At 34.4% G+C, this 25,565-nt stretch overlaps 3 protein-coding genes across 4 annotated transcripts; 2 read left to right on the plus strand and 1 right to left on the minus strand.

The window, feature by feature from the left end:
* Positions 1-8,053: 8,053 nt before the first annotated feature.
* On the plus strand, positions 8,054-10,717 carry LOC18018020 (squamosa promoter-binding-like protein 13A). 2 transcript variants are annotated; one of them, XM_006402015.2, is made up of 4 exons: positions 8,054-8,183; positions 9,134-9,645; positions 9,755-9,888; positions 9,965-10,717. In XM_006402015.2, exons 2-4 carry the CDS (start codon positions 9,173-9,175, stop codon positions 10,453-10,455), a joined length of 1,098 nt encoding a protein of 365 aa, XP_006402078.1. In that variant the 5' UTR covers positions 8,054-8,183; positions 9,134-9,172; the 3' UTR covers positions 10,456-10,717. The 2 variants fall into 2 exon arrangements, with proteins under 2 accessions (XP_006402078.1, XP_024011422.1); XM_024155654.1 differs by lacking the exon at positions 8,054-8,183 and having other exon boundaries at positions 8,468-9,645.
* A 481-nt stretch (positions 10,718-11,198) lies between these two features.
* LOC18018376 lies at positions 11,199-11,507 on the minus strand. Its single transcript, XM_006402016.2, has one exon. It carries the CDS (start codon positions 11,400-11,402, stop codon positions 11,199-11,201), a length of 204 nt encoding a protein of 67 aa, XP_006402079.1. The 5' UTR covers positions 11,403-11,507.
* Positions 11,508-17,927: 6,420 nt separating this feature from the next.
* Positions 17,928-24,202, plus strand: LOC18018377 (CBS domain-containing protein CBSCBSPB5). The gene is made up of 15 exons (XM_006402017.2): positions 17,928-18,142; positions 18,265-18,455; positions 19,325-19,505; positions 19,607-19,739; positions 19,831-20,001; positions 20,116-20,194; positions 20,310-20,423; positions 20,558-20,624; positions 20,756-20,861; positions 20,957-21,015; positions 22,881-22,993; positions 23,088-23,206; positions 23,293-23,378; positions 23,451-23,540; positions 23,807-24,202. The coding sequence occupies exons 2-15, from the start codon at positions 18,301-18,303 to the stop codon at positions 23,984-23,986; spliced, it is 1,653 nt and encodes a 550-aa protein (XP_006402080.1). The 5' UTR covers positions 17,928-18,142; positions 18,265-18,300; the 3' UTR covers positions 23,987-24,202.
* The last annotated feature ends 1,363 nt before the right edge of the window (positions 24,203-25,565 follow it).

Below are 25,565 nucleotides of genomic sequence, written 5' to 3' on the forward strand. Positions count from 1 at the left end.
TCTTCTAGATGTTCTTTGTTTGCCTTTAATCTTACTGCATGATTCTTTGCTGGCCACTTAGAAGCCGATCTGATATGATATGTAGCGAAAGCTTTCATTGATTGTCTGAGCTAGGGTGAAACGAGCAATTCTTCTATAGGAGTGGAAACCTACCTGTAGTTGAGTTGTGAATGTTGATGAGTCTTGTCCTGCTATTGCATCTTCTCCCTTCCAAGATCAGAGTGGAAACCTACTGATCAGGGTTGCGAGAGATAGTTGTTTAGTGCTGCGAAAGTAGACTATTCATACTTCCGTGCCTCGAGTTCTAGAACATACGTAGTTGATTACCTTTATCACTTGTTTAAAATCGACCTAGCATAGACCATGAACCCCTGCGAAACCCCTTGAGCCCCAACGTTTGTCTTTAATTGTTTACAACCTTCAGTTTAGTTAGCTTTTCATTCGCTTATTGCTTGCTTTCCATTCGCTTGTTCTTCGTTTTCAATCGCCTAGTTTAATCGCTTTTTAGTTGCTTTACTTGCTTTCGTTTTTGTCAATTGCTTTTTAGTTTTTAATTGCTTTCTAGTTTAGATTTAGTGACAACAAAAACCCAGAACCAAAACCAAAACCTTTTAGTTCTAATCTGATTTAAGCGTGGTGTTGAATTCGTACTGAAACAACTAAGTCTCTGTGGATCGATACCCTAAGTACTACAGCGCACATCTGTGCACTTGCAGACATTTAGGGGTTATAAATTAAAAACCTGAAGCTTAGTAAAACGAAAAACAACAAACCCCGTTTACAACTCGCATCAGTATAATGAGCTGAATGGGAAGTTTGAAGCTTTATCTTCGCACTTCAAAAAGCTAGACGTACAAGTTGCCCAAACAGCCGACTCTATGAAGAGACAAAATGGAGCTCTTCCCGGAAGAGTTGAAAATAATCCCAAGAGATTTTGCAACGCCATAAACACGCTGCCCGAAGAAGAAGCCAGAACCAATGGAAAAGATGAAGAAACCCCAATCTTTGTACCACTTTACAAAGATGTCGATGCCAAGCAGCCACCATTCAAGGTACCTCAACTTTCACCGTTTCAAAGGCTTACAAAAGGTGATGATTTGGGACGTTTTGTTTTCCAATGTTTCATTTCAGGAATCAAGTTCACAGATTGTCTATGCGATTCCGGAGCCAATGTCAACATCATGTCAAAGACATTTGCCAAAAAATTGGGCATAAAAACCTTAAGGACATCGATGGTCAATGTCATCTTTGGAGATTTATCTCAAAACGATATTGAAGGGGTGATTCATGATCTACAAGTTCTAGTAGGGGACAAGATTGTTCCAGCAGATTTCCAAGTCCTGGAAATGGATCAAGACAAGAAGAGACCACTAATATTCGGAAGACCATTTCTAGCTACTGTAGGAGCAGTAATCGATCACGCAAACCGGCATGCTGTCTTCCTCAATGTAGATCGCAGAAGGTATTATGCGACTGTCCTAGATGATTTTCCAAGCAAAAGAAACCAGCCAAAAGAGAAAGAAAAGGAGAAGCCGAAAGCTTTTGCAAAGATCAAGATCATCATTCCACCGGATGCAACAGAGACTAGTGAGGACCAAATCCAGGAGCTGATCGAAAACACAAAAAGGGTTTTAAACAATGTTAAAGTCTGAAAGAAGAGTAAAGGAAAGAAGACGGCTCCTCAGGGAGAATAAGTTAAACCTCCAGCGACCGGAAATGATAAAGGCACATCAAGTGGAGTGCCATTCAAATCAGCCTGATTTTTCTATACCTACGTCGAGCTAAACGACTTAAAACAAAAGCGCTTAATAGGAGGCAACCCATTTAGGTACTCTTTCTTTTAGTTTTCTTTTTCTTTTTACAATTTATGTTTTTTTTTTAAAGTTTCAGGTATTTTTATAAAACAAAAACACAAAAAATTAGAAAATTAGAAAAACCAAGAAAAGAAAAGAGGTTCGTAGCTGCTCGGCCCAGCAAAAACCTGAAAGTTGGACAAAGGTCGCAGGAAAAAGGGTCGCGGTCACGGCCAACCGATCGCAACAAACCGTGAATGTGACCGCGGCCGAGCTAATGATCACCGCGGTCGCGCGTCTCCTGACCGCGGCCGTTGGTCGTTGAGACGGGAACTCGGGCTTCCGCCGCATTTCAAAAGTTCCCGGTGTTTCCCGGTGATTCCAGGTGATTCCCGGTGATTCCAGATGATTCCCAAGAAATTCCCGGAAAAGCCCGTTAAGATTTTCCGTAAGTTTTAAACCCCTTGTTGTGTACAAGACAAGAAAGGTAAGTTCCCGTAAGCTTTTGAATTCCCGTAAATTTCCCGTTTTTGCTACAAAAACGCTTTTTAAAGAAAGGAAACGCACTTTTTGGATCAAAACTCCTTTTTTTCTTTTCTTCCAAAAGACTTGGAGATTTAGGAGATAGAACATCCCTTTCAATTCTTAAGCTTTTTAAGAAATTCTTGGCACAAACCTCACTCTTTTTCAAAGCTGATTTCAAATCTATCATCAAATCTCTCTTTCCAGCAAGGTATGATGCTCAAACTCGCCATTTTTAATTGATTTTGGAATTTAGAGTTTTCTTAAAAAGCCCAAATTTTGGTTTATTAATGGTGGAAATAGCTTAAGAACAATAGATTATCTTTCTAGGTTATCTGAAAATCAATTTTAACACCTAGATTAAGAGGAATTGAGATTTTGAAATTTGGATTCTACATGCTTTATAAAAAATCAAATTTGGAACAGCAAAATTGGTGAATTTGATTAACTCTTGTGTGATTAGTGATTAGTATTAGGTAACCTATAGATTTGACATAGAAATTGCTCATTAAAACCGATTTTTAGAAGATTTCTATGTTGAGAACATCAAAAATCCGAATCTGGTCATGAACTACTCGATTTCTTCGGTTCAATATCAATTATGTTTGCCTATGGTTTTAACTAATCTCTTGATACTAAGATTAGTATAAATGATCGTTAATGTGTTAAAATCAGCATCCATATTCACTCTTTTTTCAAGAATCATCTCGTCTTGTAGGAAAAATGGAACAAACCAGATCCCGAAGAAGCCGTCGCACTGGTGACAGCTCTGAGGACATTCCCGATGATAGTACTCTTGGAGAGTACATGCTGAACCAAGCCAGACCGGAAGAAGAAACTACGTGATGAGGTTGCTCCAGCACTCAAGAGAAACACGAACAATTCCCGAGCCACCACAGATCCGATACATTGGGAAAGAGATCAACCCGAGAGTGGACTATGCAAGATGTTTCAAGAAGCTGAACCTCAAACTAACGCCTTGCATTGATTATCATACACTTGAGATGCTTGGGATTAGAGAAGATGTAATCTGGTACATCGATACACTTAAGCTGAGACCCTACATGGAGCTGAACCTTCCAACTTATCCCGAGCTAGTCCGCGACTTCTTAGCAACTGTCACGCTCCACCACACGAAGGGGAGGAACCCTAGAGCATCTGATGGCATCTTGTAATTCTCTATCCGCGGACAGACCTACTCACTCACCATTTCTGCACTTTGTGAAACTCTTAAGCTTCCATACACTGATGGCATTCACCTTGAAGAAGAACCCGATTTTGACTTGTGGAGAGAGATGGGTCATGGCGTCAATGATAGCGGGAGATCAAAGTCAGCCTTTTTTACTCATCTTGCAGTGAGAGTTGTGCACAAACTCTTAGCACACACGATTTTCTCTAGAGCCAACATGGGATGTGTTTTGAAGACCGAGCTCATTACACTTCAGATGCCATTTATGGACGATCCACGACTTGCCTGCTTTTCCTGGATCATAGCACAGAACATGGTGAAGGTGAAGCATGATTTACATGGTTGCGAGGACGCTACTCCAGCTTATGGGAGCGCTATTACAGTGATACTACAGGCTGTAGGATTCGATTTCTCATCTGATGATCCACTTTCTGAAGTCTGGTATGACCTACTCTATCTCTCTCGCGATCACACTATCTCTCGTGCCGCTTTCGATCCAGACAGGTTCGGTTACAAGTATTGCACAGACACCAAGGAGCACCGAGTCTGTTTACCGTCAGCATCAGTCCCGAGATTGTGTAACAGAGGACGTCCGCGATGGACTCCGGAACCTGATGAGTTTTTACCCTCGGTGCCTCGTCTACCATTCACCATCAGGCAATACATAGTGGCCAAGGCAAAGCGCGATGCAGCTGCAACACGTGCTCAATTTCAGCCATCTGTTTTGACTGGCCACACTTCATCATCGACATCGTCACACACCCATTCTGATCTGGAGCGCAGAGTTGAGAGACAAGGACGACGCTTTGAGCGCGTTGTCACCTTCCTACAGGAGCAGCACCAGTTCGAAGCAGACACATCGGAGGATGAGTGATTGATCAGCACTTCACTGTCATTTGACAGCCATCACGGTTCTATCATCATTTTCTTTTCTTTTATCTTATTTTATTTTTGCTTTTATCCACATCTTCTCACCAACTTTTTCATACTGAGGACAGTGTGATTTAAGTCTGGGGGAGGATGTCTATCCATACTAATCATTTTCTCGCTTTTGCTTTCAAGATTTCAAGTACTTTTAAAATTTTAATATGTAACCTATTCGACCTTAAGTATTTTCAGGAATGTTTGACACAAAACTATGATGATTTAGACCTGCACGCTTCTACACTACGCATGATAGCTCATTTGTGGTTAGCACTAGACTAGGCGGTAGATAGAGTACTTGCACTACGAACTCCCACCAGAGGACTTCTATTCATGGAGATTCTTTCTGACAGGATATACTAGCTCATTTTATTTGACCTTCATATTGATATCTAATTTTCTCATCATTGATTTTAAGCAGGCATCGAGATATACATCTAGGACGTCTTTTACCCTCATTTTTACCACTCTTTGTCGTCCTAGATAGCCAGTTCATCTCTATCTGGTACCATACCCTAAACCCAAAACCATTGTTTTCAATCCTCATGCATTCTCTCTTTAGTTTATATCAGCAGATATATGCAAAAACGTCGGAGAGAAGAGGAGCGACGCAGTTTTCAGTCACTCACAATGAAGACTGAATGGAATTGGGGAGGAAGAGTATGAGAAACCTTATTAAGCTTTACAAGACTGATCTTTATTGGTAATTTCGTGCTCTCTATGACTCTATATCTAAAGGTGTTCCCTCTTTCAAAAAAAAATGAATGAAAGAGAGGGAAACAAAAAGCCTTATGAGTCTTAGATTGTCAAAATTTTTGGAGCAAGAAGCAACCACTATTCGTTTGAAGAGCTATGGTTTTGAAAGATTTACAAAAATCTAAGTCTGGGGGGGAGTTAGGAGAGAACCTGAAGAAGAAGACCAGGAATCTATGGCAAGAAGAAAGTGACTGAAAACTGTGGATACCAACAGCTTCAATCTCTTGCGGTTTTGCATAATATCTTGCATCCTCCAGATCTTCAAGTAACCCATAAACACTTTAAGCCTCACCCCTAGAAAAACCCTTTTCACACCTAGCTTAGATTGCCTTGCTTAACCTTTCTTGGATGAGAACCACCGAAATTTTTAATAAATGTTAAGAGCTAGTTGACTGCAAGCTAGATCTTAGTGCAATAGATTTTCGCATGACGGATTAACGGACTAGTTATGCCCGTATTGCTAGTGAGAATTTTCTAGGCTATTCCCTATTGATGCATAATGATTGATATTGGTCTGGAAGCTTGGTCTCTTAGATTTTGTTTAGTTCCTGCGTTTTCAAACCTCTCACCGAGATTTGGCATTTGTTTTGTTTAAGGACAAACAAAAGACTAAGTCTGGGGGAGTTGATAACACCGGATTTTGACCATTTTTATGGATCACTTTCATGTCTTTTACAGGTGTTTTTACTCTATTTTTAAAAGTTTTCAAAGGATTTCTATGTTTTCGGATTTTAAAAGACTTTTCAGGTAATTTAGGATAAAGGGGCACAAATTGGAACAAAAAGATTCTTTTGGATAAATACAGACCGTCAGAACTCTCATGGAGAGATGAAGACCTTCTCACCGTCTGATCACCCTCAAAATTGGACAACTTATAGAAGAATCAACCAGCTTTCAAATGCACTTGGTTTGGAGACATTCGAACGGTTGGATCTCAAGATATTCCATTTTCCCCAGAGACACTCGAAGACGGCCAGCAAGTCACGCGACCGTGGCCACCAGCCCATTTCCCGCGGTCACAAGCTTCCCGACCGCGGCCAACCATCCATTTCCTGCGGTCACGTTAATCCCGACCGCGGCCGGCCAACTCCGATTTAAAGCCCATATTTCTGAAGCCCAAAGTCATTTCTCAGCCTCAATTCCGAAATCCTAGAGACCATGGAGTATTGAAGACTATAAATATTTGTCATTTAGGTCGTTTTTAGACAGAACCTTCATACTTATACAAAAAAAAACCTTTTCCTTTAGCCGTTTTATGCGATTTTTAGAGAATATTGTTCAACTCTGAGTTCTTCAATAGAGAAGCTTTCTTTCACCTCTTTTCTTTACTGGTTTTGATTACTTTTATTAAAACCAATGATGATGTCGACCTCAGCCATGTCTGAGTAGATCCCGAGTTGGGCTTAGGGTTCCCGAAAAGGGGCTCTCATAATCAATTAAGACATCTAGGTTTATAGATCTGGGATTTTAACTTTGTTCTGTGTTTATTCTCGTTCTTATTGCATGTATGCTTGATTGATCACCTAGTATCTGATCTAGATAGTTAGTGTTGCGAAAGTTTTCATTAAGTATCAGACCTAGAATGAAGCAGGGGGTTTTTCCGTAGGAGTGGAAACCTACCTGCGGCGAGATTATGAGTACTGACTAGTCTTGTGCAGCTCTTGCGTTCTCTCCCTTCTAGGGCCAGAGTGGAAACCAACTGGTCAGGGTTGCGAGAAACAGTTGGTTATGATCACGATAGTGACGTAGTCATACCGCCGTACTCTAGCTCTACAACCCTATATTTCGATTTTTGTCAATCCCAATCTATAATCCCTAGTTTAAAACCGATTATGATCCCTGTAGAGTTCCCAAAAGCTCAGCGTTTTTAGCCATAGTTTACAAACCAATCGATTTTTACTTGCTCATTTAGATCTGCATTTTATTTACTTTAGTTCGATATTTTGCTTGTTTCATTTGCCTTTCATTCGATTTTCTACTTGCTCTTTAGGATAGATTTATTTGCTTTCTTTAGGTTTAGTTAAATCCATGACAACAATTAACCTCTAAAACCAATCTAGTCTAGACATAAAGTTATAAACCGTAGAAGAATACCAGACACACAAATCTTTGTGGATTCGATCTCTAAATACTACAATTGATTAGCTATGCACTTGCAGTTTTCATTTATTTTTATTAAGGGTAAAACTTGTTTCCTCACGCAGTTGATACACATCAGTATCGCAGTTAAAATGTATTGCACTTTAAAACCGTTTTTCTTACACAACTAAATACGATGTTACCATTCAAACCCTTATTAGGTTGAACAATCATTTAGAACCTAAAATATCAATTTTCTTAAATAATATTTACCTCAGCAAAAAAATAAAAACTTGCCAAAAAAAATAAAATAGAGACCACCCACGAAAACCGATACAAACTGAAAAGATAAAACAAATTTAATCCGGACAAACCAGAACCCGAAATCCAATTAAACGGAAGACAACCAGAACTTACTCTCTCTCAAATGTTCGAGAGAGAAAAGAGAGAGAAGCTCTATCCTTTTCAAGCGTTTGAATGTCGATCTTTACTCTGTTCATCCATAAATAATCGGATGTTTAGAGTTCAGAATTGTTGGATGGCAGAGAAAAAAAAAAGGAAAAGTGAAAAAAGAGAAGAAAAACACAAAAGTTAGCAAAAGAACAAACAACAACAGCTGTCACTTTCCTCCATTCGTTCTCTGTATAAAAATGAAATCAACAAACCCTATATTAGGAAAGCAAAGAAACAATTAAAGTAAGAAAATCATTTCTTAACTTAGTAATAGCTTTATAATATTTTTTCTCCCTCTCTCTCTTATGCATTATTGCGGTTGCAGCAGCAGCCACACTTGTCTCCACTTTCTCTCGCTAAACCCATCTTCTCTCATTTTCACTTGTCATTTTTTTTTTATGTATATTTCATTTTTCTCTTTTGGTGTTTCTTCTACTGACTACTGGAGTGGTAGGTGCATGGAATTGGTAAGATTTCTCAACCTTCAAATACCAAAACTTTTAATTTTCTTTTCTTATTCTATATTTAGGAATAATTTGTTTTAACTTTCTTTAATCTTTTCCTTTATTGCATTTTAAATTTCTTGCTTGTAATTGATTAGACAGAAAAAAGAAGGGCTTTTATGATGGAGTGAAACTCAAAACTGCAAATTTATATAATTGATCTTTCTCAAAAAAAAAAAATTTATATAATTGCTTTTTTTTTTCTTCTTCTTGTTTTTCTTTCTTCCCATTTCATGGGATCCGTTCTAGTTCTATATTTCTGCAGTTCCCATATCGTTTGTTCAGTACAAATAACTTGCCCATTTTTGGAAATTCTTTTCTTAAATCAAAATTGAAAATTGGGAAATAGAATTGTGTTAGCTTCAACTGATATTTCAGTGTTTTCTTTACATTACTCTAAATTAAACAACTTTGTGTTTCCTTTTGCTTTATGTTCCGACAAATATCCCAATTATCTCTGTAATTTCCTGTGAAAAAGAAAAAAAAGGGAAGAAATTTGTGGTTTCCTGTAAAAAAAGAAGAAGAAAGCCTTGTTTTTTAAACCAGCCTTCTGCTTCGGAGTTTCGAGCATCAAATTTGCTTCTATTTTTCTCTTTATATGTGTTCAAAATTGAATTTTAATCAAGTTTGACCTTTGTGTTAGGGTTCTTAATTCGTTAACTGAAATTTTAAGTATCCTTTTATCTTCCGCTAAATTACCCCAATTGTGTTAGGTTTATCTTTCGAGCATCAAACTTGCTTCTTTTTACTTCATTTGTGTTCAAAATCGAAGTTCAGTCGAGGACATATTCATGGGTTCTTTGTCTGAAAGTTGATTTTGTTGTTTTGTTTTTCTTAAACCTTGTTGTTAATTTAGATTAACAATACCAAAAGGAGAAATCTTGAGATTGTGGCTTGTGTGTTTCTTTTAATAGTGAGTGAAGAAGAAGAAGAAGAAAAAAGACAGTCTTTGAATGGATTGGAACTTTAAACTCAGCTCAGGATATTTATCCGAATTCGATCAAGAATCTGTACCGGTATCAACCCCAATCGATGGCTCGATCTCGTTTGGTGGGTCATCATCATCATCATCATCAAGATTGCAGCCAAAAGGGAATTTTTCATTCGATCTGAAACTTGGAAGAAACACTGGAAACTCATCTTTCTCTGCTTTTGGTAATACAGAGCAAGTGATAAGTCTTAGTAAGTGGAAAGAGAGTGCAATAACAAAACCAGAGGCTTCAAGAAGCTCTGGTTCGTCGAAAAGAACAAGAGGAAATGGTCTTGGAAACAACCAGATCCCGATCTGTTTGGTTGATGGATGTGATTCTGATTTTAGTAATTGTAGAGAGTACCATAAGAGACATAAGGTGTGTGAGGTTCATTCAAAAACTCCTGTGGTTACAATTAATGGCCATAAGCAGAGGTTTTGTCAACAATGCAGCAGGTAATTGACATAAAAATCCAAACTTTTCCGGTTAAGCTTCTTGTTGTGTTAGTGAATACATTGAAGCATTGATAGTAAGTTGTATATTGAACATTTTGTGTATTATCAGGTTTCATTCCTTGGAAGAGTTTGATGAAGGGAAGAGAAGTTGTAGGAAACGTCTTGATGGACACAATCGAAGAAGAAGAAAACCTCAGCCTGACCATATTGCTCGTCCGGCAAACTTCTTCACCGGTTTCGAAGGTTTTAGTTTTACAAAAAAACTTGGTTACATGGATCAAATTGACTTGTCATTAAGAAGCATCATTTTTTCCATCAGGTAGCAAATTGTTGGAGTTTTCAGGCGCTTCACATGTGTTTCCAACTACATCTGTTGCAAGTCCGAGCTGGGGAAACGGTCTAGTAAGCGTTGCTATGGCTAATGGTTCGGTTTACAGACAGAACCAGGGGTTTCCTGGTTCATCTCCTGCAAAGACAGGCATAATGTTCCCAATCTCTTCTTCACCAGACAATAGAGGGAAACAATTCCCTTTCTTGCAAGAAGAAGAGAGCTCAAGAACAGCATCGTTGTGTGAGAGAATGACGAGTTGCATCCATGACTCTGATTGTGCTCTCTCTCTTCTGTCATCCTCTTCCTCGTCAGTGCCTCATTTGGTTCAGCAGCCAGTTTCTTTGTCCCAAGAAGCAGTAGAGACAGTTTTTTATGGGTCGGGATTGTTTGAGAATGCGAGTGCAGTCTCTGATGGATCGGTTATATCTGGTAGTGAGGCTGTGGCTCTTCCACAAACGTTCCCGTTTCACTGGGAGTAGTAGAAGAGAAGTAGTTAGATAGAATCAGAAGGAAATATTGTGTGTGTTTCTCTCTGTCTCTCTTCTCTTTCTCCATAATTTTTCAATGTTTTTCTACTTCATTGTTATTGTTAAATGCTGAGCTGTGGGTGTTTGATGACATTTCAATTAGTTAATGTGTAGGTTGTATTGGTTTAGGAGCTAAGAGTAGATAAACTCTTTATGTACACATCTCATTCCCGGTACTAAAAAAATCTTAATCTCATAGAGAATTTTAAAACCACTCTTATCCTTGGGTTGTGTATCTTAAAACAATTTCAAATCTATATAATTTTTTTGGGCTAAAATCATATCTTTATACGAAACTGATGAAATGGCTGTTGAGATGATGTTATAGATGCCCATTGTCTGGTCGCCTGTCTTTTTCAGCAAATCGTTTTATAAAATTTGAAAAACATACTATAATTTACCAAGTTTCTAATAAAATGTATGATTGGTCAACTCTCCATTTTGTCATTACTGGAAATTTCGAAACAAGTTTCTTATGAGTCGCACTTTACAAGGGATCATTAACGTTTTCGTTGTTCTTCTTTATTCAATCTTTAGAGAATTACTTTTGAATATTACGGTACAAGATATTAGTATCAAAATACATAACAACGAAAAGAAAGTAAATGCTGATAATATAAACAAAATGTATAACGTACGTAAAAAGCATATATAAGAAAAAGGAAGAAAGATTTGTGTAAGTAAAAGCATATAATTTAAGTGCCAGGAAAGTGAATGACGATGGTGAACACAGTGACGAGGCCGAAGTAAATGACTGAATGAAGAAGAATTGAGTAACCGCTCGTCTCCATCTTCCCAAAGTCTACAAAATTATTGTTGCCGGGAACCTGAAACAGTAGTCCCGGCGTCAGAACCACGAACAAGATCGTCGCTGCAATCACCGGTATCCAGTCTGCCATTTCTTGATACTTCTTCTTTGTTATCCCAACCAGAGAGGGAGAGAGAGATAAAGTAAGAAGCTATTTTATCAGAGAGAGAGGGAAATATTTTTCTTGAGTAATAAAGATCATATTATCAAGGTTGGCAGAGGTTGGTGAAATGGCAAAGTATTAGTAGTATTTGTTTAGTAGTTTTTATTAAACGTGTATTTAATATGATTAAGTATTTTTTTTAATTAAAAAAATTATGGACCCTAATTTATGTAATTGCTAAAATTTTGTAAAGAAATTTTTTATATTTGAGTCGGGTCATGTTCGACTGCTTCAACTGTACGTGCTAAAAGATGTGCTGGTTGTGGTCAAAGTGTGATACCATAATGGAGAGTTGATGTCCCGATCGAGAGATTCGTTACAATAGTTGGATGGTCACTCTCATCTCTAATATTGTTAATCATTGCGTTAGACGATGATTGGATGGTAACTTCGTTGACCAAAAGAAGTTTAAACTTCCTTAATTGGGTAAACGAAAAGGCAATTCTAAATTTCTAATAGAGATAGGAAAGAAATCCAAAGTAACTAAAGCATGATTGATATATATATATATATATATATATATATATATATATATATATATATGCACATTTGCATGCATTTAAGAAACAGTTTATGCATATATTTTTACTTTTGTATTGGTTTGTTTAATCACTTTTTTAAGACATTTTGGCAATTTTTTGGATTTTTTTGGATTTTTTTTTATCAAATCATATGCGTCTATTTCACTGATTGCAAAACATTAATAAACTTTTTCAAATGACTTAATTTTCTTTAAAAAAAAATACATCCAAAAGACTGCATCACATAGAAGACTTCTACCTTTTGATTATGCTCAAATCATAAAATTAAATAGGAGATAATATTTGTAGATGAAGAAGCCCAGTCTAGAGATTCACCTCGAATCCGAAGAGAGAGAAATCACAGTCTAGAAGTTGACTGACAACAACAAGAATCATGAACTTCGAAGATCATGAGGTTTGATGATGAAAAATAGGATGATGGATCGCTCATATCTAGCAAGTATTGTGGCAGAGCTGAGGCAATGAGTTCCTCTCTTTTCTTCAAGTTTTTTTCATGATAAGGGACATGATTTGGTTGCTCAGAGATGATCTCAAAACCATGTACGCGAAATAAATCTTTCCAAACTTCAAGAAAAAAAAAAAAGAGATCACTGTCACTGATAATGTCATGTTGCATGTTTTGAAATGTGAAGATATGATCCATGTGCACTTGGGCAATACTAATAGCAGTATAAGGATGTGACATCATACACAATCTCTAGCTAGAACTTGTTTTTCTTTCTTAGAAGTACTATAGAGAGTGCATATGGCTGGACTTGTATGGTATAATTAATCTTCTGAGCTAGTGTTACTTATATTTTCTTATCTGTGGCACCCATTTCAAGTGAAATTTGATGATCAAAACCTTCTCTAAAAAGTGGTAACTCAATAGGTTCATCAGATAAAGCACCATATGAATCTAGCAACGGGCTGAATATTAATAGTCAAGTTTTATTTCACTAGCCTTCGGTTTCAAAGGAGAGAAATGGATGGTTGTATTGGCGATTTCCATTATATGAAGCAAAGCAATCCAAGGCTCCTTGCAAGAATAACTTGTTAAGGCTTCCTCCCTTAATCAATTCACAATCTGATTTAGTAAATCACGACCACTGGAGTTTAATAATGGAGAAACTCCTCCATTTCAAGGTTTAAACCCGGTACAACAAAAGTAACTCGACAAGGCAAACCTTAGAAATCATCAAGTAAAGAATTATCTATTCCAATCCATTGACAAGACCACTTTGAAAATCATCACTCAGAAGGAGACGACTTAACAATTTTGGGAGTCAATGAAGTTCAAGCAACAATGAAACGTTTTCACAACTACAAGGGCTTCCGATAACATTTGAAACTTTGGAGTCAGTGATTGTCAAGCATCAAGGAAGTTAGAGGTTTTTTTCAAAGTTAGATTTTAGTTTTGTTTTTGGCATAAAAAATCTACATATTTATTCCAGGTTAAATTTTTTTTTCCTGTAATTTGAATTTATTTATCAACAGGAAATAAGTTTATTTGCAACCAAGTGGAAACAAATCAATAAAATAATAAAAAATATTATTTAGAAAACAATTAAGAGTATGATCTGGTACTAGTCCAACGGTTAAGAAGTTTGCCGTACTTGTTAGTATTCAGATTAGTGGACCGAAACAATCCGGTTCCGGACAACTTTGGTCGACCTGGCTCTATGAGAGACCATATGGATGATATATTACCTTTAAGGTGGCGAAAATTATTACGTCTTCTCGAAATGTGGTTGATAGTGGTTTGATATGTTATTTGTAGGAGGGCGAGGTCTAGATAATTGAATTGTTGAGAGTAATGAGATTCATGGAATCAGTTTAGTCAGCTCGGACCAGAGGTTGCTTTCTGTTTTGTTTTCTTTTCTCCACTTAACCAACTAATCCGAAATTGAAGGATGAAGTGGCGCTCTTGAAAGTTTTCTTTATCCTCCACCTTGTGGTTTGTAGATGTAATTTTGTTTTTTCGATCGTGGCATTATTTGATTTTGGAACAACAATCAGAGTCCATCGCTGGAAATATTAAGGTCTTTTGGGATCATTGCGGTAGCTAAACAAATTAAAAGTCTTTAAAATTGACTTTAATATAGAAAATTGGTATAAAAATATCGACAGAAAGGTTACCGAAAACATATGATTTTATCATATAGTGTGCAATTCGGAAATTCAGCCAAAAATACTATTTCATAATACCATTCATGCACACAATTAGCATCTTTAAATTCACTTCTCTTTGTGTATACGTATTCATGCATACAATTAGCATCCTTAGATATAAACAGAATTACCATCCTTAGATATAAACAGAATTAGACATTTGAACTTATTATCGTACAATATTAGTTTCCTTTAACAAGTGTTTAATAAGTTTTTTTTTCTTGGTTTTCAGAGATAATGAAATTTCACCTATCAAAAACAAATTTTACAAAGCAAAACAAAGACAAAAAACTTGTGAAAAATACCAAATTTATTGCTTGGATGGAGTGTAATAAGATATACGAGACGTCCAGATCCCTGTTCTATATAGTACTATCTCATCAATTTCTCTGGAATGCGACATAAAATGAATGGAGGCCTCGGTTAAGGGGTATAGGGAATTTAACAATTCTTCAATAGTATTCAATTTTAGATGGAGAGATATTTTATTTGGGTTATCTGTTGAATATCATTAGAGGTCATTGCAGTTATGAAGATATCCGAACATTTAATGGTATTTTATACGACACCTTCAAAGAAGATTACTATACAAGGGGGTTATTCCCATTCTATTACATTTAAATGTCAATCTTAATTTTATATTGATAACTGCATGACAAATCATTATTTCAATAAGCTACACCTTTTTTGTTGTTTTTATTCGTCTTCCATATTTACAGTACATATTAAGTGGTAATTTATGAAAATTGAAGTTAAATCATTTTCTAAATCATAAATACTATGGGCTTGACTGGTTTAAACGCAGTGGTTGCGGTTGCGAGTGCGGGAGTTTACGGAAGCAGACGATTGCGGTTATGAGCGTTACTCAGCGGTTTGCACGACTGGTTAATTTTTTTAAGATAGATCTGTTTGCGGGACAATTTTGACTGGCAAACCAGTGATTGTTTTAGCGGTTAAACATAAAATTACCAAAATAAACATCATATATAATTATAAAAAAAAACAGAAAAACTATATTATTATGATTAATATCAAAATCAATAGTTTAAAATAATTAATAAATTATAAATAAATACTAGATAATTATTTTAAAAATTAAGAAATTTTATAATAATATATTTTATTTCAATTATTGGGAACATCACCCAAAGTTGTGTCTAGTAATGTAATAGACTGGAAAAAATTTACTCCAATATGTAGATTTTCTGGATTTGTCTTATGCATGATGTAAAATTTCTTCAATTGATCTAATCGATTTTTTCCACGATCCCAATTCAAATCAACTCCAAATTGCTCATTAGTATTCTTCAAAATACGTTTTTTCTAGAGTGCACTCAAAAATCTAGGATAATTTATCTTAACTTTGTTTTTCCACAATGATCCGTTGAAGTAACACACATGTCATCTCATTTGATCATGTAACTTTCTGAAGAACAAAAAAAAATTATAACAAACTAATTTTGTAATTAATAAGATACATATTTATAATTTCTTACTTTAAATTTAAAAGTGGAAACAGAACAATTAATATAATTAAATTAAACTAAAGTATTATGACACTTATGCTTGTATCTTAATTTTCTTCAACTGATATGGAAAGCCATGATTATAGACTAGAACTTGATAGAAAAAGTGAGAGGTTAGGGTTTATATATATAAGAAAAGATTAGTAGGATTAGGGTTTTATAATTGTTTTTAACGTGATCTTTTTTTTAGCGTGAATTTATTTATTTTTATTTTTTTACCCAACCGCTACCGCCCGCAACCGCAAACGCTGGCGGGAAGCAGCTTTCGGATTTCAGCGGTATAAAACGATACAGAATGGTTTGCAGCGATTTCTATGATTGTGATAAAACGCTACTAACCGCTACCAACCGCAAACGCTGCGTTTGCGGGTGATAGCGGGTGAACCAATCAACACATATATTTACAGCAGTTAGATATTGCATAATCAATACGAGAACCAAAAAGTTGAAGCTTTATAAATTTTGCATAAATTTAAATTTTTATCATATTTGAACAGTTAATACACCGTTATTATCGTAAGTTTGAAGTATAATTTATGTGGATTATTTGTAAATTAATATTCAAAATAAACAAATATCTCACAAAATCTCAAAATCACACAGAAAATGATTGAAATTTTAAAAGTTGAAATACAACTGACATACATAACTAATTATATTCCCGAAATAAAGTGCTTTCAAAGAAATGCAAATAAAAAATAATAAATCTAAATTAACGGTTAAACAGGGAAAACGGTATAGATAAATATTTCGACTTCCACTTAATAGATTTGTATTTGTTACACATTTTGGTTTTCAAAATTTATATATTACTTTACAAGAAGTACACAGTCAATACTCTCTCCTGAATTTGGTAGAAAGTACTCACTGTGTACTTCCTGTCAAAAGTGAGCACTGACAAGTGACACAATAAAAATTATTAGTTTTCACACAACTAAAAAAACTCTTCATAGACGCACAAAAAATACTATGTAGGCAAAATATATTTTTTTTTTTGATGTAAATATATTTTTGTACGTCTCTAAGAAATCAGATCACAAGAATAGTTCTAGTATCATTTGTCTTTGAGTGAAATAATTTTTTCTTTGTTACTTGATAAAATTTCTCTTGTGTTGTTTATTTATAGAGTAAGTAGAGAGTGATCACTCATGTTTTTTTTCGTGTGTTTCATATTTTCCCAAAAGTCTTTTGTAATTAAAATATATTTACTAAGATTTGAACAAATTCTCACAAATTCCCAAAAGAAGATGCATTTTGTTAAAATTAATACATCTTTATCTATATTACAAAAATAATATTTCTTCAATATACATTTTGAAAAATACCTTAAAAAAAACTAAGGGTTCTTTGGGAATTAGTTGTGATCTTCATCATTACTCTTTTTATTATACATAAATATAATTTATACAATAATAAACTGCAAATATATCCCATCAGAATAAATACGATAAACTATTAATATACTAAAACTAGGTCCAATAAAATTAACATTATACCCAATAACGTTTAAATTATAGAAAAACGTTCAAGCTCGCGTGTAAACTAGTATCCTAGTATTTACTTATATAATAATTTGTTTTCAAATAGTTCTGTATACAAACTTTGTAATATTGATTTTTGTAATCTTGATTTGAAATATATGAATTCAAATTTTCACTATAGTTACACTATTTTCTAATCTACTATTATTTATTTAAAATTTAAATTTAACAATGTAATCAATATATTAAATTGCTAAAAGAAAATCTAACTGAAAAAGTGTAATTGCATAATCTGTAATCAATATATTAAACTGTTTTCTTATTAAACTGCATAACTTATAAGTGGGAAAATATTTATAAATATGTATATGCATAATCTGTTTTCTTATTTTCATTAACAAGAAAAGAAAAAGAATATATTGACTCATTTAATATGTAGTCTAAACAATTAAAATTAAATAATAACCTAATGATGAAAAACTATTTTGAGTTCACTTTCACTTTTCAATAATTCCAGAGACAGTCTGTATTCTCTTCACATAAAATAAGTTTTGAGATAGGGAGAGAACAATAATAAACAGTCGTCGTTCCCGCGTGGCACCTCCAGGCAATCCAAGGGTAAATATGTAATTTTATCGTTAACAGATTGGCCATTGGCGCATGAAGAAAAAAGTTCCACCACGGCTTTGAATAAACAAATTCTTTTATTTTCCTCTGGCTCTCGCTTTCCCTCTCTTTCGACTTTCTCTTCCCCAGGTGTTTCCTTTCATTCGATTCCCCAGAAAATTAAATCCATTGATCAAAGCTACAGAAATTCGAAATCGATTGCGTCCTTGTCGCAGAATTCGATTTGTGAATCGATCATATTAGAAGTATAAGGAAGAATCTCGCCATTCTGATATCTCCTTGAATTTATTCTCTCTCTGTGATTAAATTCTTAAAGAAAATTTGAAGAGAAAGACTGTTTGGTATGTTACTTATGTTTTGTATCCTTGTTCAAATGTTCCATTGCGAATCTCTGCCTTTTTTTTTCGAAATCGTGTCCATATTGTCAAGTTGATGATGGTTAATTTTGTGTGATTTGATTCAGAAAAATTTGAGGGAGGAGGAGACCGGAATTGTTGAGATGGCAAACCAAGGTGGTTCGTCGAGGAAAAGTCTCTCTTTCTCTGGTCATTCATTTCAAGGGAGGAAGAAAGCTTCTGAAAACAATGAAGGTGGAGGAGGAGGAGGAGGCTCTGACCTCCCAAGGAGATCTCTCACATCTTCTCGTTCTTCCATGTAATCACCTCCAAATCATTTATTCCTCTTTAATCGTTAGTTCTTTAGTATTCATTGATCGTGATGGTTGTGAACTTTTTTACGGTTTTCCAACTCCAAAACCAATTGGTAATTTGTGAATTGGCCTATATCACAAGGTCTTTTCTAAACTTCCAATGTGGAATCCTAACGATGGTTGCGTGTTAGGGTTCTTGGTATTCTTGTTGCTCTCCCATTGTTCCTTGAGTTGGGATGATCAAGTGATTGTTCTTGTGGCTGTTTAAAAGTAGATTATACAAAACTTTATTCATTTACTAGATAGTAACCTTTTTGTTATTCAGTTTCTTTATAATTCTATTTTAGTTTATTCAGCTTACCAGTTGTTTGTTCCAATGATTCCGCCGTTTCATGATTTAGCTAGTCAGCTAATATACAGTCATGCCTTTAATTGTTCGTCCTTGTGACTGTTCAAAAGGATTCTTTAGGAGATTTGAATGTAGTGCTACTTCTTTATTTAACCTGAACCATTAGTTTTGAGTAAATTAGCTTGGGGATTGATTATCACTATACATAATTGCATGACTTCGATATTGACAGTTATCTTTTCGGGTATGAGTCCTATAGCTCTTTTTGGTTATAATCAGCAATGTGATGATGATTCATAAACAGCAAAAAGAGCAGAATGTAAAGAAATAATCTCTGATGCTTCCACCTTGGCGTTATGGCCTCATCAAGAATTGTTAAAAAAAATCACAAAGAGATGCATAAAGTGCAAGCTCTTGAGTTTGCTTGCTTGAAATTTCTGCATGCAAACTACATCAGTTTACCTAAAACAGTAAGGCTTTTGCTGGTGAAGTTTTCATGTATTTGCTATTTGCATGTTTTTGCAGAAGCTTGAGTGGAGAAAGGAGTGGAGAGAGGACTGTCAAGCGACTGAGATTGTCTAAGGCCCTTACCGTACCTGACAGCACAACATTATATGAAGCTTGCCGGAGGATGGCTGCACGTCGTGTCGATGCGTTATTGCTGACTGATTCTAATGCGTTACTTTGTGGGATCCTTACAGACAGGGTAAAAACTTTCTTGATCAGTTTCACTGCAAACTGTTTCTCCAGTTTTTACCTATTTCAAGTGGCTTAAATAGATTTTATATCTCACTTTTGGTTTTAAAGGACATAGCAACAAAAGTGATTGCTAAAGAGCTCAACCTTGAAGAAACACCTGTATCTAAAGTTATGACCAAGAACCCTGTCTTTGTTTTGTCTGACACTATTGCTGTGGAAGCTCTTCAGAAGATGGTGCAAGGTTTGTAATGCTTAGAGAAACACTTTTCTTTAATGATTTCATTGGTTTTTATACTGTTCTTGAAATTTGAAACTATCGAGTGGATCTGCAGGAAAATTTAGACATTTGCCGGTGGTAGAGAATGGAGAAGTTATCGCGCTTCTTGATATTGCAAAGTGTTTGTATGATGCAATTGCCCGAATGGAAAGATCAGTTGAGAAGGGTAAGGCCATTGCTGCAGCAGTTGAAGGTGTTGAAAAGAATTGGGGGACATCTATTGCTGGTATGTTAAAAACATCAATTCCTGAACAGCTTTCGATTGTCTGACTTGTGTTTAAACAAAACTGAATATCCCAGTTTTTGGGAGATATCTCTGATGGCATCTTGTTGAATACAGGACCAAACAGTTTTATGGAGACACTTAGAGAACGAATATTCAAGCCTTCACTTTCAACTATAATTCCAGAGAATACAAAGTAGGTAATATATCCTTTACGTTACATATCAAATTTTTTAAAAATGCTTTGATATTATAATTGTTTTTGGTAAGAGTAATGTAATAACGAGTAAAACCGAATTGAAAACGTACAGAGTTTTAAAGGTTGGATTGGAAGAGACGGTGTTAACAGTAACCATGAAGATGGTGGAATATCAGTCTAGCTCAGCCATGGTGATGGTTGAGAACAAATTAACAGGGATTCTCACGTAATGTCTCATATTTGGCCTTCTGTTTCCATTTATCTGGAGAACAAGCCTGTTCTGTTCTGGTTAAGAAATTTTGTCTCTAGATTTCATACTTCTTGTGGAACTTTGATGTTAGTTTGTGAATTTTTTGTTAGTTCAAAAGACATCTTGATGCGTGTGATAGCCCAAAATCTTCCTCCCGAGACCACTACTGTAGAGAAGGTAACTTTTTTGCATATAGCTAATCTGCTTTTACATTAGAATCTATTTGGGACTTGATTTCAAGTCTTCTTTATAATTATATATCAATGCTCTTCTCTTGTCTTTATTTTTTGTTTCCAACAATTCTGTAGGTTATGACTCAAAACCCTGAATCTGCAACAGTTGATATGGCAATTGTTGACGCCTTGCATATCATGCATAATGGAAAATTTCTTCATCTTCCTGTATTAGATAAAGGTAAACAAAATCTCCTCGAAACTGACTCTTGAGCAATTAAAATATGATGCATTGTTTAATTCAGCACTTTATTAAATGTTAATGATTTCAAACAGATGGAGATGTTGTCGCTGTCATTGATGTGATCCACATAACTCATGCTGCTGTAACTACGGTACACTTTTTTTTCTTTTCTCTTTGAAATGAAGATACAATATTGCCCAAATTAGCACTTAGAGCAGCTCCATTAGCACTTAAAGAGGTTCTTAACATCTTTTTTTTTATTAGTTAATTTGATTATTAAAAGAGAGAGTGCAGTCCACGTGTCGTGTCTGGGGAAGGAACTCACGAGAGAAGAGAGAGCATCTCGAAATTTAAAAAAAAAAAACATAACTAATTACACATAACTTAGAAACCGATCCTAAATATCCTTATTTAACGATCAATCCTAAATAAAAGTGGGCTTTTTTACTTTTTTTTTTTTTTTAATCCAATTCTATCTAGGAGTCCGGACCAACAGATCCTGATCCTGTTGGAGATGGTCTTATAGTAATTATATACTCAATTTCTTAACTCTCAGATTTTTATTCTGTTCTTTTTTGTTTTTAACGAGTACTAGATTCTAATCCTGTGCATCCGCACGGAAATATTTTTTATTGTTTAACGAATTTTGTAATATAATTTGTGTTTTTGAGTTTAGATATAATTATTTTTATAAATATATTTTTAATAAGTGAAAATATTGATTTTTGTGTTTAGATATATTTTTATAATATTAAAATTAATTATGATTATAAAAATATAATTTTAATCCGTTCGCTAATATTAATTCAAAATGAACTATTATAAAAACATAATTCTAAATTTTTATTACCGTATAATATAAATATTTGTTAAAATTTTGAGATGTATTAACAGTATTATTTAGCATTATAGTTTTCTAAAATTTAATCAACGAAGGGAATTTACAACTGGTTTTTCAAACCACATTATATTGTATGCAATAATTTTTAATTTTTAATGTTTTTATTTTGTATGAAAAATATATTTTCGATATACATGTATAATTCAAAATTAGTGATTTTAGTTACCAAAATATTTTTAACCCGGTTTTTATATATATTTTTAGTTCTATAAATTTTAAAAATATTTTTTTAATATTTAAATTATACATTTGAATTTTACCTAATATTTTATTATTAATTTGTAAATAAATCATAATCGTAAATATATTATATAAGCAACATAAATATCACATCATTTACATCATTATAAATATTTTATATTTCAAATATGACCATTATTTTTCATATATGAATTATTTTTTTTCAAAACTTCTAGATATTTTTGATAAAAATGTTTAATAGTATAGAAATTATTTAAATTAGAATCTTTAAATCAAATCTAAATTAATATCTGATTTATTATTTTTAATCAAATCAAATCAAATCTAAATTACCTATATTTAAGGAACTCTAAAAATATTTAAATTAATAACTAATTTTTGATATTAAATATAAATAATTATTAAAATTATTTTTAAACACTTAAAAAAAATTAGGAGTGTTTGGAAGCAAGTACTAAATGTGTTTCTATTTTAATATAATAGATTACTCTCATACTACTTTTCCCTGTAATGTACATAAGACTACACTCAAAACTATAGAAATTATATTGGTCATTAACAGTACAAAAGTGCTAAAAAAACTAACAAACTTCAAATAAGTGCTAAAATTTGCAAAGCTCTCAGAATAAAAAAGTAACAAAACTTTAAATGAGTACTAAAATTTGCAAAACTCTCCAATAAAGATAGGAAACATGAGATATCATTCTTGTTGAAGTGTTTTTTTTGGGTCGAAAAAAAGTGTTTTTCACCTCTTTGCCGGGAACCCAAACAATGTAAATAGTCTCTCCCAACGTATGTTGAACCTAGGGTGGACGGGCAGATACCCAAACCTTTTTACCACTAGTCCAACACAACGTTGGTTTCTTGTTGAAGTGTTGTGGTTTGGTATAAGCTCTAACTTTCCTTTGGACTAGGCTGGAAGTACGGCTGGAATAAACAATGAGACAGCAAACTCAATGATGCAAAAGTTTTGGGATTCAGCTATGGCTTTGTCTCCTAACGAAGATGGAGACGAAACAACGAGGAGGTTCTTACTCATTTCTCTAAAAACCCATTTAGTTTTGTCTCAAAAGCTAAGTTCCTCAAAACTTTAGTTGTTGGATGATCATTAATTTTTGCAGTGAAGAAGAATCAATGAAGTTATCTTCGGAGATCGAAGGGACAAAATCATTCTCATATCCCAACACATTTGCTTTCAAACTCCAAGATAAAAAAGGACGGATGCATAGATTCATGTGTGGTACGTTCTAATCATATAAGTATAACACCAATTTATGTCGATGCAGGGATATTCCATTTACAATTATTTTTACTTACTGATTACAGAAACACAGAGTTTGACAACTCTGATAACTGCAATACTACAACGGATGGGCGATGACATTGAGCCTGAAAACTTGCCTCACATAATGGTACGTATTTATTCGAAATGAGAAAGGGAAAGCTAAGAAAACCTCCTTCTTGACATATTTTTTGCTTTGTAGTACGAAGATGAAGACAATGACAAAGTCATTTTAGCATCAGATGGTGATCTTGTAGCTGCCGTAGAGCATGCAAAATCAATAGGCTGGAAGGTAACTGATAAATACCTTATTCAACAAAGCAAAGAATCATAATGAAATCAAGAAGATAAACCGAATGTCATTTGGATCGGTTTCAGTTCGGTTTTTTAATAATAAAAATGTATCCTTATTTTTCAAATCAATGGTTCTTACAGATTTTTCGGTTACAGAAATAGTAAAACCATTTTAACCTTTAAGGTAGTCGGTTTTTAGATCGGGTTCTTGGGTTCAGATGGTCTGGTTTTGAGCTAAAGAAGAATATACCAACATTGGTGCAGGGCTTGAAATTACACTTGGACTTCATAGAAGAGAGAGGGCACAGGAGAGGCTTGAGTTCAGAGGGTATGGACTACGAGCAATCAAACTCATGGGCAGCCGCTTACAAAACAGTTGCAGCCGGGGCTGCTCTTGCAGCTGGACTTGGAGTTTTGGTTTACCTGAAACGTCACTCAAACTAACTGATTCATTTCTCGGAGATACAAAGGCAATTGGCCTTCTAAAGCTAAGCTTGGCAAGTATTGCAACTCTACATTATTTGTGTTCTTGTTGTTTTTGATCTTTTTACTTATTTTTTTCTGAAGTTACTCATTCAACTGTATATAAATAAGTAAACATTTATTTGTATTAACATTGGTGATTGAGTGACGTTTGGATATTTCAAAAGGTTTTGACGATTTTTTTCTTCTACTACAAGAAAATACTATTGTTTCTGACCGTTTTCTGATGACAAGCCACCTGATGTGAGTACCTGAACAGTTCTCACTACATACTCATCATCTTATCACAATTTTGACAACGATCGAACAGAAGCATCAGTTTGAGGAAATTGGTGCATTCCATCATAATCATAAGAACAGTACAAAACTAGTTTTCTCCAAATGATGCTTTGGTTGGATCCTTGTCAAAATTTTAAAAATCAAGAACTAGAACACTCATAACCTCTAAATTAGTTTCCTCCTTTTTATTTTTAACAATATCATCATTGTTTAAGCTATCACACGTAACTGTTTTCAGTGCATTGAATTTTAGTCTTGAGGGGCTTTTGTTACTGCAGTAAATCCAACATTCACTTGTTGAGAAGTAGAGAACATACTTTTCAAGACATAGTTTGAGCATACTCTTGGCCTTTTCAACCAACACATTAGTCTTCTTAACTCCTCGTGTCTATTTTAAAGTGACGATCATTGTGGATCAGTTTCAGTACGTTTTCAATTTTTTTTTTAAATCCTTATTTTTCAAAGCAAATTAGTGGTTAACGTAAACAAAAATTTAAATGTTCTTTTCCTTTTGAGTATGGATTCAAAATTTTCCAGAAATAGTAAAGCTCTTCTAAGGTCTAATTTATAGAGATCAACTCTTTTGAGTTTGGTTGGTCTGAATCATGGCTTGAGCTTGAGCTCAGAGGATATGTACTACAAGCAATCAAACAGTTGCAGCTGGGGATGCTCTTACTGCAAGACATGGAGTTTTGGTGTACGTACTTGAAACGCCACCCAAACTAACAGAATCATTTATTTGATCTTGTCACTTCTCTGTTCTTTAACCTTGTTCATTCAACTGTATATAAATAAGTGATTATCAATTTTTATTGACTTTGGTGATTTGAGTGACGTTTGGATATATATTGTAAACAAGACAGTCAATTTCAAGAATATTTGGTTAAGAGATAACAAAGTTAAAGAGTCTCCTTCATGTGGCTTTGAAACCATGAACCTTTCTAATCATTGTATGGTACAAATTTAGCAAAGTTTGATGTGAGACTCTTGGTTCACGATGAACATAAGCAATTTCAGTTAGCAAATGGCTCAATCTATGAAAAATATGCCTACTAAAAGCTATTGAAGATACCAAAAAACTACTTCGGAGAAATAGTTACTAAAAGCTATCGAAGATACCAAAAGCTATTGGCAATTTTAGACAAAAATAGCTTTTTAAATACTTTTAGTTTTCAAAATAAATACTTATATCTACTCATAAATTCTAAAAATTTTAAAAAAAGAAAAAATATTATTCTAAAAATTCGTTTTAGGAAATACG

The sequence above is a fragment of the Eutrema salsugineum genome, unplaced genomic scaffold (genome assembly GCF_000478725.1).
Source record: "Eutrema salsugineum unplaced genomic scaffold, Eutsalg1_0 scaffold_2, whole genome shotgun sequence".
NCBI lineage: Eukaryota > Viridiplantae > Streptophyta > Magnoliopsida > Brassicales > Brassicaceae > Eutrema > Eutrema salsugineum.